The 13,436-nt window shown below is 34.5% G+C and overlaps 2 protein-coding genes across 3 annotated transcripts in view; one reads left to right on the plus strand and one right to left on the minus strand.

The window, feature by feature from the left end:
• Positions 1-213: 213 nt before the first annotated feature.
• The window catches only part of LOC132737406 (S-phase kinase-associated protein 2-like), a gene marked incomplete at both ends in the record, with an annotated part of 31,296 nt that continues 18,073 nt past the window's right edge, over positions 214-13,436 (plus strand). Inside the window, 2 exon segments of the mRNA XM_060724690.1 lie at positions 214-400; positions 10,986-11,094. Coding sequence (XP_060580673.1) covers positions 214-400; positions 10,986-11,094 — 296 coding nt within the window.
• LOC132737405 (uncharacterized) lies at positions 3,581-8,610 on the minus strand. 2 transcript variants are annotated; one of them, XM_060724688.1, is made up of 6 exons: positions 8,273-8,610; positions 6,892-7,728; positions 6,413-6,656; positions 5,967-6,171; positions 4,553-4,695; positions 3,581-4,363 (listed from the first exon to the last, which is right to left on the minus strand). In XM_060724688.1, the coding sequence occupies exons 4-6, from the start codon at positions 6,090-6,092 to the stop codon at positions 4,156-4,158; spliced, it is 477 nt and encodes a 158-aa protein (XP_060580671.1). In that variant the 5' UTR covers positions 6,093-6,171; positions 6,413-6,656; positions 6,892-7,728; positions 8,273-8,610; the 3' UTR covers positions 3,581-4,155. The 2 variants fall into 2 exon arrangements, with proteins under 2 accessions (XP_060580671.1, XP_060580672.1); XM_060724689.1 differs by having other exon boundaries at positions 6,892-8,610.

Raw genomic sequence — 13,436 nt, forward strand, 5'->3', positions numbered from 1 at the left:
CCTTATTAATCAGGTGTGAGTTACAAGGCCTATCATGGCCCTCTTGGTTCATAAAAAGCCATGTCCTTATAAATTGAGCAATTGTGGAAATTCTTCACAAATTTCAAGATTATATTGAGGAATTTTCAATAAATTTGTCAATTTCTAAAAAAGTCTACAATATGCCTATAGTTGTGGTCAAATAATTCACTGTTATAATACTTTTACTTTCAGGCCCCAAGAATATTACTAGATAGTCATCGTGATAATGTTACTTCATGCAGTGATGAGTCATCAGATAGCTGCCTTGACCCAAATGTAGCACCTTTTTTTAAATCTGTGCAGAATATAGCAAGCCCCAATATCCAGTTCAGCATAAGTAGACAAGTTAAGAGGCAAAGGACTGACACAGGTGCTTTTGGTAAGTTGTTTGACTAGTTTCCTGTTTGGTATCTTTTGTCATCGGAGTACTTCTCCAGATAAAAGCTAGAGAGTTTTCTTTTAGTCTTTTTGATCTATTGACTGTATTTGTGCTGCCAGGCCATAGAAATTTGCGGATATAACTGATTTTATGACTTTAAATATAAACAAATGGTCAGTACACTTAAAACAAAATAAAATAGGGGTCAATAATATATTTTAAGGTATTTTGATAATTTTTAGCTCGACTTTTTTTTGGAAAAAAAAGTAGAGGTATTGTTATAGTCGCGGCGGCATTGCCGTCGCCGGTGCTGTTGCTGTTGCCGTTGCCGTCCGCAAACTTGTACCTGGATCATAATTTTTTTATTTCTTGGTGTATTGTCTTCATACTTGGCAACAACAACCCATGGGACAAGACCTTTCAGTAGACCACACTAACCTTGACCAGGGCCCTCAATCCAATTTGGGGGAAGCGGGTCGCTACCCTCAGCAGGGGGAATTTCAGTATATAGGGGGAATTTTTTTCATTTCTTTTTTGGTCAAATTTCAATAAACTATCACTTTAATATCAGTGTTTTATTCATAGTATACACATTTTAACAATTTTATGTTAAAGGCATTTTGTGCCTCAGAAATCCATATTTTCTAATTCTAACATGTCAAACATGACGTGTTTCACAAGGTTTCAATAATCAATCTAGAACATGTTACACATTCAAATACTGAAGAAAGTGGCACTGAATGTGCGCTAAATGTGCAGTAATGTGTTGTAAGGGTAACAAAAATTAACAAATTAGTATTTTTATTATGCCACCGCAATCTGCGATGCGGTGGCATATAGCAATTCACCTGTGTGTGTGTTTGTGTGCGTGTGTGTTTGTGTGTGTGTGTGTGTTATATAGATTATATAGTGAACTTAAAAAATCTTCTTGTGAAAAACTACTAGTCCAATTTCAACCAAACTTGGCAGGATTGTTCCTTGGGTGAAGGGCTTCCAAAGTTGTTCAAAGAATTTCATTCCATGCAGAAATCTGGTTGCAATGGCAACCAAAAGGAATTATAAGAATAAATTTAAAAAATCTTCTTGTAAAGACCCAAAAGGCCTAGAGCTTAGATATTTTGCATAAGGCATTGTCTGGTAGACCTCTAACAAGATTGTTCAAATTATAGCCCTGGGGTCAAAATTGGCCCCGCCCCGGGGGTCATTGATTTTCACTATGTACATATAGTAAAAACTTTAAATACCTTCTTGTAAAAACCCGAAAGGCCTAGAGCTAAGATATTTTGCATAAGGCATCATCTGGTAGACCCTTGCCAAGATTGTTCAAATTATAGTCCTTGGGTCAGAATCAGCCCCGCCCCGGGGTCATTGATTTTCGCTATATGTACATATAGTAAAACCTTAAAACACCTTCTTGTAAAGACCCAAAAGGCCTAGAGCTTAGGTATTTTGCATAAGGCATTGTCTGGTAGACCTCTACCCAGATTGTTCAAATTATAGCCCTGAGGTCAAAATCGGCCCCGCCCCAGGGGTCATTGGTTTTCCTTATATGTTTATAGTAAAAACTTTAAAAAATTCTTCTAGCAATTGACAAATGCTAGAGGTTAGATATTTTGCATGAAACATTGTGTTGTAAACCTCTAGCAAGATTGTTCAAATTATAGCCCTGGGGTCAAAATTGCCCCCGCCCTGGGGGTCATTGATTTCAATATATACATATAGTAAAAAATAAAAAAATCTTATTGTCTGAAGGTACAAGGCTTAGAGCTTTAATATTTGTTAAATAATATCATTTAAAGGTACTCTACCAAAGTTGTTCAAATTTTGCCTCTTGTGTCAAAATTAGCCCCGCCCCTGGGAGCCATAGGTTTATCTTATATGTATATAGTTAAAACTTAAAAATTCATCTTCTCTAAATCTACAAAGGATAGAGTTAAGATATTTTGCATGAAACATTGTGTAGTGAACCTCTAGCAAGATTGTTCAAATTATAGCCTTGGGGTCAAAATTGGTTCCGCCCCGGGGGTCATTGATTTTCATTATGTACATATAGTGAAAAAAAAAGTATTTTTTTTGATTTTTGTCTGAAGGTTCAAGGCATAGAGCTTTGATGTTTGATATATAATATCATCTATAGGTCCTCTACCAAAGTTTTTCAAATGTCAAAAATTGGCCCTGCCCTGGGGGCAGTGATTCTCATTATGTACACGTATTAAAAACAGAAAATAAAACAAATGTTTTCTGAATGGGAGAAAGCTATAGCTTAGATATTTTACTTGAAATGTTGTTTGGTGGACCTGTATCAAGATTGTTATTAAACCCTTGGGTCAAAATTATGCCTTGTCCAAGGAGACAGTGACCTACTTTCTTGTCCTTTGATGTACAGCAATGACATTTTGACCATGTGCACAGTTTTAGTTGTAAAATTGAACTTTGACCTAGATTTTGATGATGTGACCTACTTTCTTGTCCTTTGATGTACAGCTATGAAATTTGAACCATGCCGTGGCATAGCATTTTTCTCAAATGCAATCTTGTTTTCCTGTTAATTTTAGAATGCTCCTGAAATAACCAGACAAATATGTAAAATTCTTATATTTAAAATGTGTTCATTCTAATATTTAACATATTTGTAATAGATTAAAATATTCTTAAAATCTGAAAGTAAAAGTGATACAAATCTTTAGTTAATGTTTTAAGTGTCAATAATTCATTTAGTTAAGTCTGCCTCATGTGAACTTAAGTAATGATGAGTTAACATTTTTATAAAAAGAAAAATTAAAGGCCATTAGATGTAGAAAATTAAGTGAGTAACATAGTTTAAACAGTTTTAAAAGCACATTATGCCTCAAAAATCCATATTCTTTAATTTATTAGAAATATCAAACATTTTAATAATGTTTCAATAATAAAGATAGAGCATAATACATGAAAATAGCACTGAACATGCAGTTATGTGTCATAAGAGTAGCAAACTGTAAACAAAGTAGTATTTTGACTTCTATTCAAAATACTTATTCACTATAATCATACCAATTGCTCATGTATATGGAAAATGGTTATATGTTTGGAAACTGTAACATGTTAACTTAAGTTCACATGAGGCAGACTTAACTAAATGAATTATTGACACTTAAAACATTAATTAAAGATTGGTTTATGATAATGATGAGTTAACATTTTTATAAAAAGAAAAATTAAAGGCCAGTAGATGTAGAAAAATATAAGTGAGTAACAATTACATGGTATAAAAAGTACTGTTAAAAGACACAACTGAACAAGTGAACGTCATATAACATTCAGTTAAAAATGTCAACAAAATAGGAAATTTCAAAACAGACACTGTGCACTTTAACACAACTTTAACTCATAATCTTTACTTTATGGATCTCATCTTATGCTTGAAGGCTTCAAACTCGCACATAATTTGAGCATTTGTATAGACAGGGTTTGCAACATTTCTGTGTCCATTAAAGGTGTCTTCCTTGATGTTACCATAATGGTTTGCTAATTGTCTAATGGGCATCTTAAAGCAGTACATACAGACAATGTATAATAAAAAGAACCAGCAGTGTATTGCAATACTTACATTTCATAATTTGATGATCAAATCCTAGAAATAATTAACTGAGAAGACTTTTAAAGACTGTTCATAATAAGAATACTAAACTTTAAAAGAAATATTTTAAATACAATTTATATATAGAAATGATAATTTAAACAAGAGGTAGAATTTACAATTAATTTAACTTAAATTAATTTAAATAATTTATCAATCTTACCTGTCCAAAAATATTGATAACATCTGCTATACTGTCTGGCACATTCTTCATGTTGAATACAGAAAAAGATTGTAGCACTTCAGAGCAATGAAAAGCATCTTCAACCTCACCAATCAAAGAGTATACAATAGGTACCGCAAACTCTTCTGCAAACTGGTGGATTGTTACAGATGGAGGACCCCTGAAAGTTAAAATATGTTCATATCTGAATGCTAACTATTATAAACAGAATAAGGTTAAGTTTCTGCTAGCCTAGAATATCAGAAATTCCAAAAAGTAAAATTTTGTATTATTAGTAATAGTTAATAGTCAGTTTATTGTATCATTTTACTTTTGTATGAAGATGGAAGATAAGTCAAGTAAACTTTACCTTAGGCGTCTTGACAAGTCTGTTCTATCATCAATTTCTTCCCAGAAACTCTCAACTTTAGAAAACTTAAGGCCAATGTCAGCCTCACCCTGACCAACTCTTTTAAATCTGTGAACAAGACTATGCAGTTTGTCTACCAGTGCCTGAAAAAAGTTAACTTGTAGTTAAGTTATGTTTGCACATACAATTTGGTACATGATAAAACTATATATCATTAATTATAAATAGTTATACCCCCACAAACGAAGTTTAGGGGGGGTATATAGGAGTCACCTTGTCGGTTGGTTGGTCGGTCGGTCGGTCGGTCGGTCGGTCCGTCGGTCGGTCCACATCATGGTTTCCGGACGATAACTAGAGTTTGGAATGAGGTATTGTAATCAAACTTGGTATATAGCAACCTTATGTGGAAACTCCGGTTGGTATTGCATTTGGACCCCCTGGGGTCAAGGTCAAGGTCACCGTTACTAAAAATAGAAAAATGGTTTCCGGACAATAACTTGAGTTAGGAATGAGATATTGTAATCAAACTTGGTGTATAGCAAGCTTATATGAAGACCTGGGTTGGTATTGCATTTGGACCCCCTGGGGTCAAGGTCAAGGTCACCGTTACTAAAAATAGAAAAATGGTTTCCGGACAATAACTAGAGTTAGGAATGAGATATTGTTATCAAACTTGGTGTATAGCAAGCTTATATGAAGACCTGGGTTGGTATTGCATTTGGACCCCCTGGGGTCAAGGTCAAGGTCACCGTTACTAAAAATAGAAAAATGGTTTCCGGACAATAACTTGAGTTAGGAATGAGATATTGTAATCAAACTTGGTGTATAGCAAGCTTATATGAAGACCTGGGTTGGTATTGCATTTGGACCCCCTGGGGTCAAGGTCAAGGTCACCATTACTAAAAATAGAAAAATGGTTTCCGGACAATAACTAGAGTTAGGAATGAGATATTGTTATCAAACTTGGTGTATAGCAAGCTTATATGAAGACCTGGGTTGGTATTGCATTTGGACCCCCTGGGGTCAAGGTCAAGGTCACCATTTCTAAAAATAGAAAAATGGTTTCCGGACAATAACTAGAGTTAGGAATGAGATATTGTAATCAAACTTTGTGAAAAGCAAGCTTATTTGGAGACCCCAGTTGGGATTACAATTAATTGAAATATTTCTTTGTACACAGTTGATAGTTTGTGTTGAAATTTTTCTTCAGACTACTTATTTTTCAAAAAGTTGCTGGTGGGGGTATTAATCACCTTCAGTGATAGGTCTAGTTACTATATATCATAAATTTATAAATAGTTTTCATGATACACATCATAAACAATAGAAACTCAAAAGTTATGATAATTTTGCATAATTAAATGCCAACTCATACCTATATTTTGTTCTTAGTTACTTAGTTATAAATACTCACTGACACTTTCTCATTCACTAGTGTAAAGTAAACATCTCCCTGCAGGTAATCACTAAAAGTACACAGAGGTGCCAACATGTCACATAGAACAGCAGCGGCAGCAATTAATTTCTTGTTTGCCAACATTTGTCGCAGACCGTATACTTCAAGAATTTGTTCAAATCTGTCAAGTAGCCTCTGGCATGCACGTCCATGTGAGAGCCATCTTAAAGTAATGAATTAGAGATTTGCCATCTTAAAGTTAAAAATTAGATTAAGTTTTTTATATACAATATTAAAGGATATCTATAAAATGTGTGGGAAAATATTTTAAAGTAAACATATTAATATGTATCTTACTCTATTTCAATTGATGCTGCAGAACACAAACATGTCCTTGTTTTGAACCTACTTAATCTTTATCATTTAAATTATGATATTTTTGTATAATGTTTGAACTTTCTAACCTTGTAGATACAGCCTTAATAAAAGTCAACTGGGTGAGGTTATATGTTTCCTGCACCTGCTGGAATACTGCAAATCTCTGTGGTGAATATGTAAACAGCTTCCAAATCGCAATAAGTAATTCATCTAGTACTTGTAGGACAGGATAATTTTTTACCAGATGTTTTACACATAACGCCAACCTGTGATTTCTGCAGTGTATGTAAAGTCAGTGTGGGACTATATGTCTGAATCTTCGTTGAAGGCCTGTTTTATAAAGAATTGATATATGGCATTAAATGATTAATACCCAAACAGGAATTTTTATGCAATGCATTATGTTAAGATCACAATATAAAACTTTTATATGGTCAGACAAATCTTAACAGTGTAAACAAGGTTGCACCCTGAGAAACTATATTTATTTTATATCAGTGTGATGCAAAAATGTTCAAAGAACCTGGTCTATTAGAATAATAATTAAGTAAAATATTATTTGTACCTTTGTTTTCTCCACTCATTGTGTTACATCCATCAAAACCAACCAGGACCGCTTTTTCTAATGGCACATCTTTGGCCAGTAAGAATCCTTGAATGGCTGTCATCAGATTTTCTGCAGTAGCAGATGTGACATGAACTAAACCTAAGAAGACATCTTGCACTTTTCTCTCATAAAGAAACTTGGCAACAATGGCAAACTGATTTCTGTTACCCTCATCTGTTGACTCATCTGCTCATCTGCACAGCAAGCTGAGGACCTTAATGCTTGTAAAATGTCATTTTCAAAAACTGAAGAAAGAGATTCCAATATTTCCTGTACTGAAGATGGAGAAGTGTAAGCTATATTTGGATTTAACTCTAAGTGTGTTCTAACTGCATCCATTTGTAAGTCCTTTCCCAAGAAGTTTTTCATGAAATCTTCCAAATTTTCACATACAGCCCAACGTTTTCTTGTCAAAAAATAGGCACTTCTGAACAGTACTTTGATGTAGTTGGAAGCAGAAAGATCTTTTTCACATTTACTTTTAGATGCTTGTTGTTTGACCTGATCCAAAACAGTCTGTTTTGGTGCAAAATATTTGGCAGTTGCTTTGATATGGTTCTCTGAATTTTCATGATATCTAATTTTTCGCCCTGGATGTTGACCTAAAAAAACACCACGTGCAACATATGCATGGTCTATAACTGGATTACGGAAGTAAAACTCACAATACTTGCAACAATAATCAGATTTTGATGCACTTTAATATAGCCAAGGATGTGCTCTCTCATATTTTGTGGTGTCAAACTTTCTGTTGTCTGGAACTATAACAGAGTAGGATTCACTTATTTCTTCTTCCTAAACAAAAATAAGGAAGACATAACTAAACGACAGGGAACACAGTGGATAAAAAAATCATTAATGTGACCCCAATTAAAATTTTTCAAAAATTTTTTTTTATTGACATCACATAAAATATGAAAAGTTATATAATTTTGTTGAAATTTCATACAAGTATCCGATCGTATTATTTTTTTAAAACTTTGATAAAGCTGAGCTTTCATGGGGTATACTGTATTTGGATTCCCCAGAATGAAAATGTATATGAGGTATTTATTGTAATTCATAATTAAAACAGCATTTAATTGCAATTCATAATTAAAACAGCATTTTTCTATATTAAATATTAATTCTAAGTGCATTTTGGCAATATTTGGGTGTATTAAAAATTTTGTGTATTTTGTGCTGCCCAAGCTACATTTCATACATAAAATTTAAATTTAAATTTTTAGTAGCCCGAGTCCATACTTGGTTATATGAACTGTCATTTTTAAATGAATATTGACGCTACACAAATGAATTATTCTTTTAATCTTAAAAAGAAAACTTAAGATTCAAATACCGAGTTTGAAGTTGAAGAAGAGACTGAGTCCGAAAACATTTGAACATCGGCTGAATCATTTGTCATGATTGTGGTTTCTGCGGGGGTTTCTTCATGTTGCATTTCACTTGAAGTGCCAGGCACATTTAGTTGTGAAGCCAATGATTTCTATTTAAACAGCACATCTATTTTTTTGCATCCATCCGTTGCTTTTTGTTGAGTTTTTTGCGATACGATTTGCTATTATGAGACATTTTGAAATGGGAACCAAAGTTTTCACGGTGCGCCCATAAAAATGTCAAACCATGAAAAACGGTAAACGGTGCATACATTACACGCTACAGGGAGTGTATTTTTATGCCACCGCAGCATCTGCGATGCGGTGGCATATAGCGATTCACCTGTGTGTGTGTGTGTTTGTTTGTGTGTGTGTGTGTTATATAGATTATATAGTGAACTTAAAAAAATCTTCTTGTGAAAAACCACTAGTCCAATTTCAACCAAACTTGGCAGGGTTGATCCTTGGGTGAAGGGGTTCCAACGTTGTTCAAAGAATTTCATTCCATGCAGAAATCTGGTTGCCATGGCAACCAAAAGGAATTATAAGAATAAATTTAAAAAATCTTCTTGTAAAGACCCAAAAGGCCTAGAGCTTAGATATTTTGCATAAGGCATTGTCTGGTAGACCTCTACCAAGATTGTTCAAATTAAAGCCCTTGGGTCAAAATCGGCCCCGCCCCGGGGGTCATTGATTTTCACAATATGTACATATAGTAAAAACTTAAAAAACCTTCTTGTAAAGACCGAAAAGGCCTAGAGCTTAGATTTTTTGCATAAGGCATTGTCTGGTAGACCTCTACCAAGATTGTTCAAATTATAGCCCTAGGGTCAAAATCAGCCCCGCCCCGTGGCAACCAAAAGGAATTATAAGAATAAATTTAAAAAATCTTCTTGTAAAGACCCAAAAGGCCTAGAGCTTAGATATTTTTGCATAAGGCATTGTCTGGTAGACCTCTACCAAGATTGTTCAAATTATAGCCCTGGGGTCAAAATCGGCCCCGCCCCGGGGGTCATTGATTTTCACTATATGTACATATAGTAAAAACTTAAAATACCTTCTTGTAAAGACCGAAAAGGCCTAGAGCTTAGATTTTTTGCATAAAGCATTGTCTGGTAGACCTCTACCAAGATTGTTCAAATTATAGCCCTGGGGTCAAAATCGGCCCCGCCCCGGGGTCATTGCTTTTCACAATATGTACATATAGTAAAAACTTAAAATACCTTCTTCCAAAGACCCAAAAGGCCTAAGGCTTAGATATTTTGCATAAGGCATTGTCTGGTAGACCTCTACCCAGACTATTCAAATTAAACCCCTGGGGTCAAAATCGGCCCGCCGGGGGGTCATTAGTTTTCCTAATATGTATCTTCAATATATACTTATAGTAAAAAATCTTATTGTCTTTATTAGAGCTTAAATATTTTTTAAATGATATCATCTATAGGAACTCTACCAAAGTTGTTCGAATTTTGCCTCTAGTGTCAAAATTAGCCCCGCCCAGGGGGCCATAGGCTTTCCTTATATGTATATATATGTAAAATTTATTTTTTTATTTTTTTACTATATATACATATATATATATATAGTAAAAAAATAAAAAAATAAATTTTCATCTGAAGGTACAAGGCATAGAGCTTCGATGTTTGCTATATAATATCATCTATAGGTCTCTTCCAAAGTTGTTCAAATTATTCCCCTGGTGTCAAAAATTGGCCCTGCCCTGGGGCAGTGATTCTCATTATGTACACATAGTAAAAACAGAAAATAAAACAAATTTTTTCTGAATGGGAGAAAGCTACAGCTTAGATTATTTGACTTGAAATGTTGTTTGGTGGACCTGTATCAAGATTGTTTTGAATGAAACCCTTGGGTCCAAAATTTTGCCTTGCCCAAGGGGACAGTGACCTACTTTCTTGTTCCTTTGATGTACAGCAATGAAATTTTGACCATGTGCACAGTTTTAGTTGTAAAAATTGAATTTTGTATCAGGTGACCTAGATTTTGATGATGTGACCTACTTTCTTGTCCTTTGATGTACAGCTATGAAATTTGAACCATGTGCACAGATTAAGACGTAAAGTGAACTTTGATTTCAGCTGACCTAGATTTTGACAAAGTGTCTTACTGTTCTTTGATGTAGTCATGAAATTTAGGCTGTGTGAAATATGACCTTCACCACCAAATTCACTAGACTCGAGTGCATTGTTATATTCCTACTCTGATCTTTTATTGAGTTAACAACAGATTTAACCACTAATCTGATAATAAGAATAAGATAGGTCAGGGATCTATGCATTATGACAATCTTCAAAATTGTATAGAAACAAAAAAAAATCTGTTCCAACACTACTATTTAGTGTTGTATTGATGCGGTGGCATAGCATTTTTCTCAAATGCAATCTTGTTTTGAAACCTGTACTTTAAAGAAATGAAAAAAGAGGTATTTCTATACACTTGTTTGCATTCCTGTTGCTGTCGGCCAAATATACTTTACATTTGACACTAACCTTTAAATGACATTTAAGAATTTTATAAACCTGTTGCTTCTTTTTAAAAAGAAAAATACTTATCAGATCTATTCCTTTAGGTGAGCGATATAGGGCCATCATGGCCCTCTTGTTCACAAATGTAATCTTGTTACTAAGATTAATATGATTTTACCATTTTTTATTTCAGATCACTTTAGTCTTCTCTCAGATGAAATCATTCTTGCAATATATGCTTGGCTACCAAAGTTTGTGCTTGCAAAATGTGCTAGAGTATGTAAGAAATGGAGCAGATTAGTGTAAGTCTTCTCAACAAATTGTACATGCTAATTATATCCCCGAAACAAAGTTTGGGGGGGTATATAGGAGTCACTCGGTGGTCGGTCGGTCGGTCCAGCCGTCCGTTGCATTTTCCTTGTCCGGAGCATAACTTAAAGACTAATGGTTGGAATTCAATACAACTTCATACAATGGTCAAGCACATTGAGGGGAAGTGCAGAGCACAGAAACCATAACTCCATCTTCACTAATTACAGAGTTATTGCCCTTTGTTACTTTTCCTTGTCCGGAGCATAATTTGAAAACTACTAGTTGGAATTCAAAACAACTTCATACAATGGCCCAGAGATCTGCCGAGGACGCGATTTTGCGCCATTGGCGCTAAAAAAATGAGAATGGCGCAGGAAAATCAGCAGCAAAGGGCCGAGGTTGCATCTAAAATTTGTGCCAGACTTATAAGAAAACAAAACTGTCTCCTGGGTTATTTAGTCATCTAGTCAAAACTGATACCAACAGCAACATGCTACCCATTCCCCTGTTATTATGCATATTCTTGAGTTGAACCATTCCCCTATAGCTTTTGTTCTTGTTATCTACTTACCGCTTTTCTTCTCATAATCCCTTTCCCACATTGATACTCATTTCTACTACCGTAAATTTAATCCAATTAAACAAACAAACAAAAAAATTATACAACTACTTAATATTTAAAATGATTATTGGTAACTGAAAAAAAGTGTTGCTAGTTTAAGAAATGGTATAAGTTACAGTATAATCTGACAGGTGTGCAACTTGATTTCCCCTAAGGTCACTCAAGTTCACGCAAGCTTTGGCTGATGAAGTGTAAAAAAATGATGTCTATTTCTTCATCAGAATATTTGACAGGGTGATTAACCAATCAGGGAAACATTGTGCATGACTTTTGTCATGATCAAAAGGTCTGTTGGCGTCTTTGATGTATGCTTTCTACACAGAGGCATACAAGGAGTAATAAAATTCGTCAATATACAGTGTGACAGGGACATTTGGTGCATAGGAACAATTAAATGGATAATGCACAGTATTAGACATTAGAAGTAAGAACAAGCAATTATGTGAATAAATTATGCAAATCAGATTTTGAGCAGCCATTTGAAAAAATGTTTTGCCTGCAATTAATATTAGTTAGAAAGTTACCGTCTAGGCATTTTTATGCCACCGTAGCATCTGCGATGCGGTGGCATATAGCGCTTTACCTGTGTGTGTGTGTGTGTGTTTGTGTGTGTGTTTGTATGTGTGTTCTATAGATTATATAGTGAACTTAAAAATCTTCTTGTGAAAAACCACTTGTCGAATTTCAACCAAACTTGGCAGGATTGATCCTTTGGTGAAGGGCTTCCAAAGTTGTTCAAAGAATTTCATTCCATGCAGAAATCTGGTTGCCATGGCAACCAAAAGGAATTATAAGAATAAATTTAAAAATCTTCTTGTAAAGACCCAAAAGGCCTAGAGCTTAGATATTAGAGCATAAGGCATTGTCTGATAGAAATCTACCAAGATTGTTCAAATTATAGCCCTGGGGTCAAAATCGGCCCTGCCCCAGGGGTCATTGATTTTCACTATATGTACATATAGTAAAAACTTAAAATACCTTCTTGTCTGCAGGTACAAGGCTTAGAGGTTTGATATTTGGTATGTGTTATTATCTATAGGTACTCTTCCAAAGTTGTTCAAATTTTGCCTATAGTGTCAAAATCAGCCCCGCCCGGGGGTCATATGTCATATAAGGTTTTCCTTATATGTATATAGTAAAAACTTTAAAAAATTTCTTCTAGCAATTGACAAATGCTATAGGTTAGATATTTTGCATGAAACATTGTGTAGTGAACCTCTACCAAGATTGTTCAAATTATAGCCCTGGGTCAAAATTGGCCCCGCCCAAGGGGTCATTGATTTTCAATATGTACATATAGTAAAAAATTAAAAAATCTTATTGTCTGAAGGTTCAAGGCTTAGAGCTTTGATATTTGGTATAAATATCATCTATGAGTCCTCTACTAAAGTTGTTTTAATTATGCCCCTAGAAGTGAAATTGAATTGACAAAGGCTAGAGGTTAAATATTTGGCATGAGACTTTGCGAAGTGAACCTCTACCAATATTATTCAAATTATAGCCCTGGGGTTAAAATTGGCTCTGCCCGGGGGTCATTGATTTTCATTATGTACATATAATAAAAAAATCAAAAAATCTTTTTGTCTGAAGGTACAAGGCATAGAACTTTGATGTTTGCTAAATAATGTCATCTATAGGTCCTCTACCAAAGTTGTTCAAATTTTTACCCTGGTGTCAAAATTGGCCCTGCCCGGGGGCATTGATTCTCAT

The sequence above is a fragment of the Ruditapes philippinarum genome, unplaced genomic scaffold (genome assembly GCF_026571515.1).
Source record: "Ruditapes philippinarum isolate M1 unplaced genomic scaffold, ASM2657151v2 ctg6772_1_1_1_1, whole genome shotgun sequence".
NCBI lineage: Eukaryota > Metazoa > Mollusca > Bivalvia > Venerida > Veneridae > Ruditapes > Ruditapes philippinarum.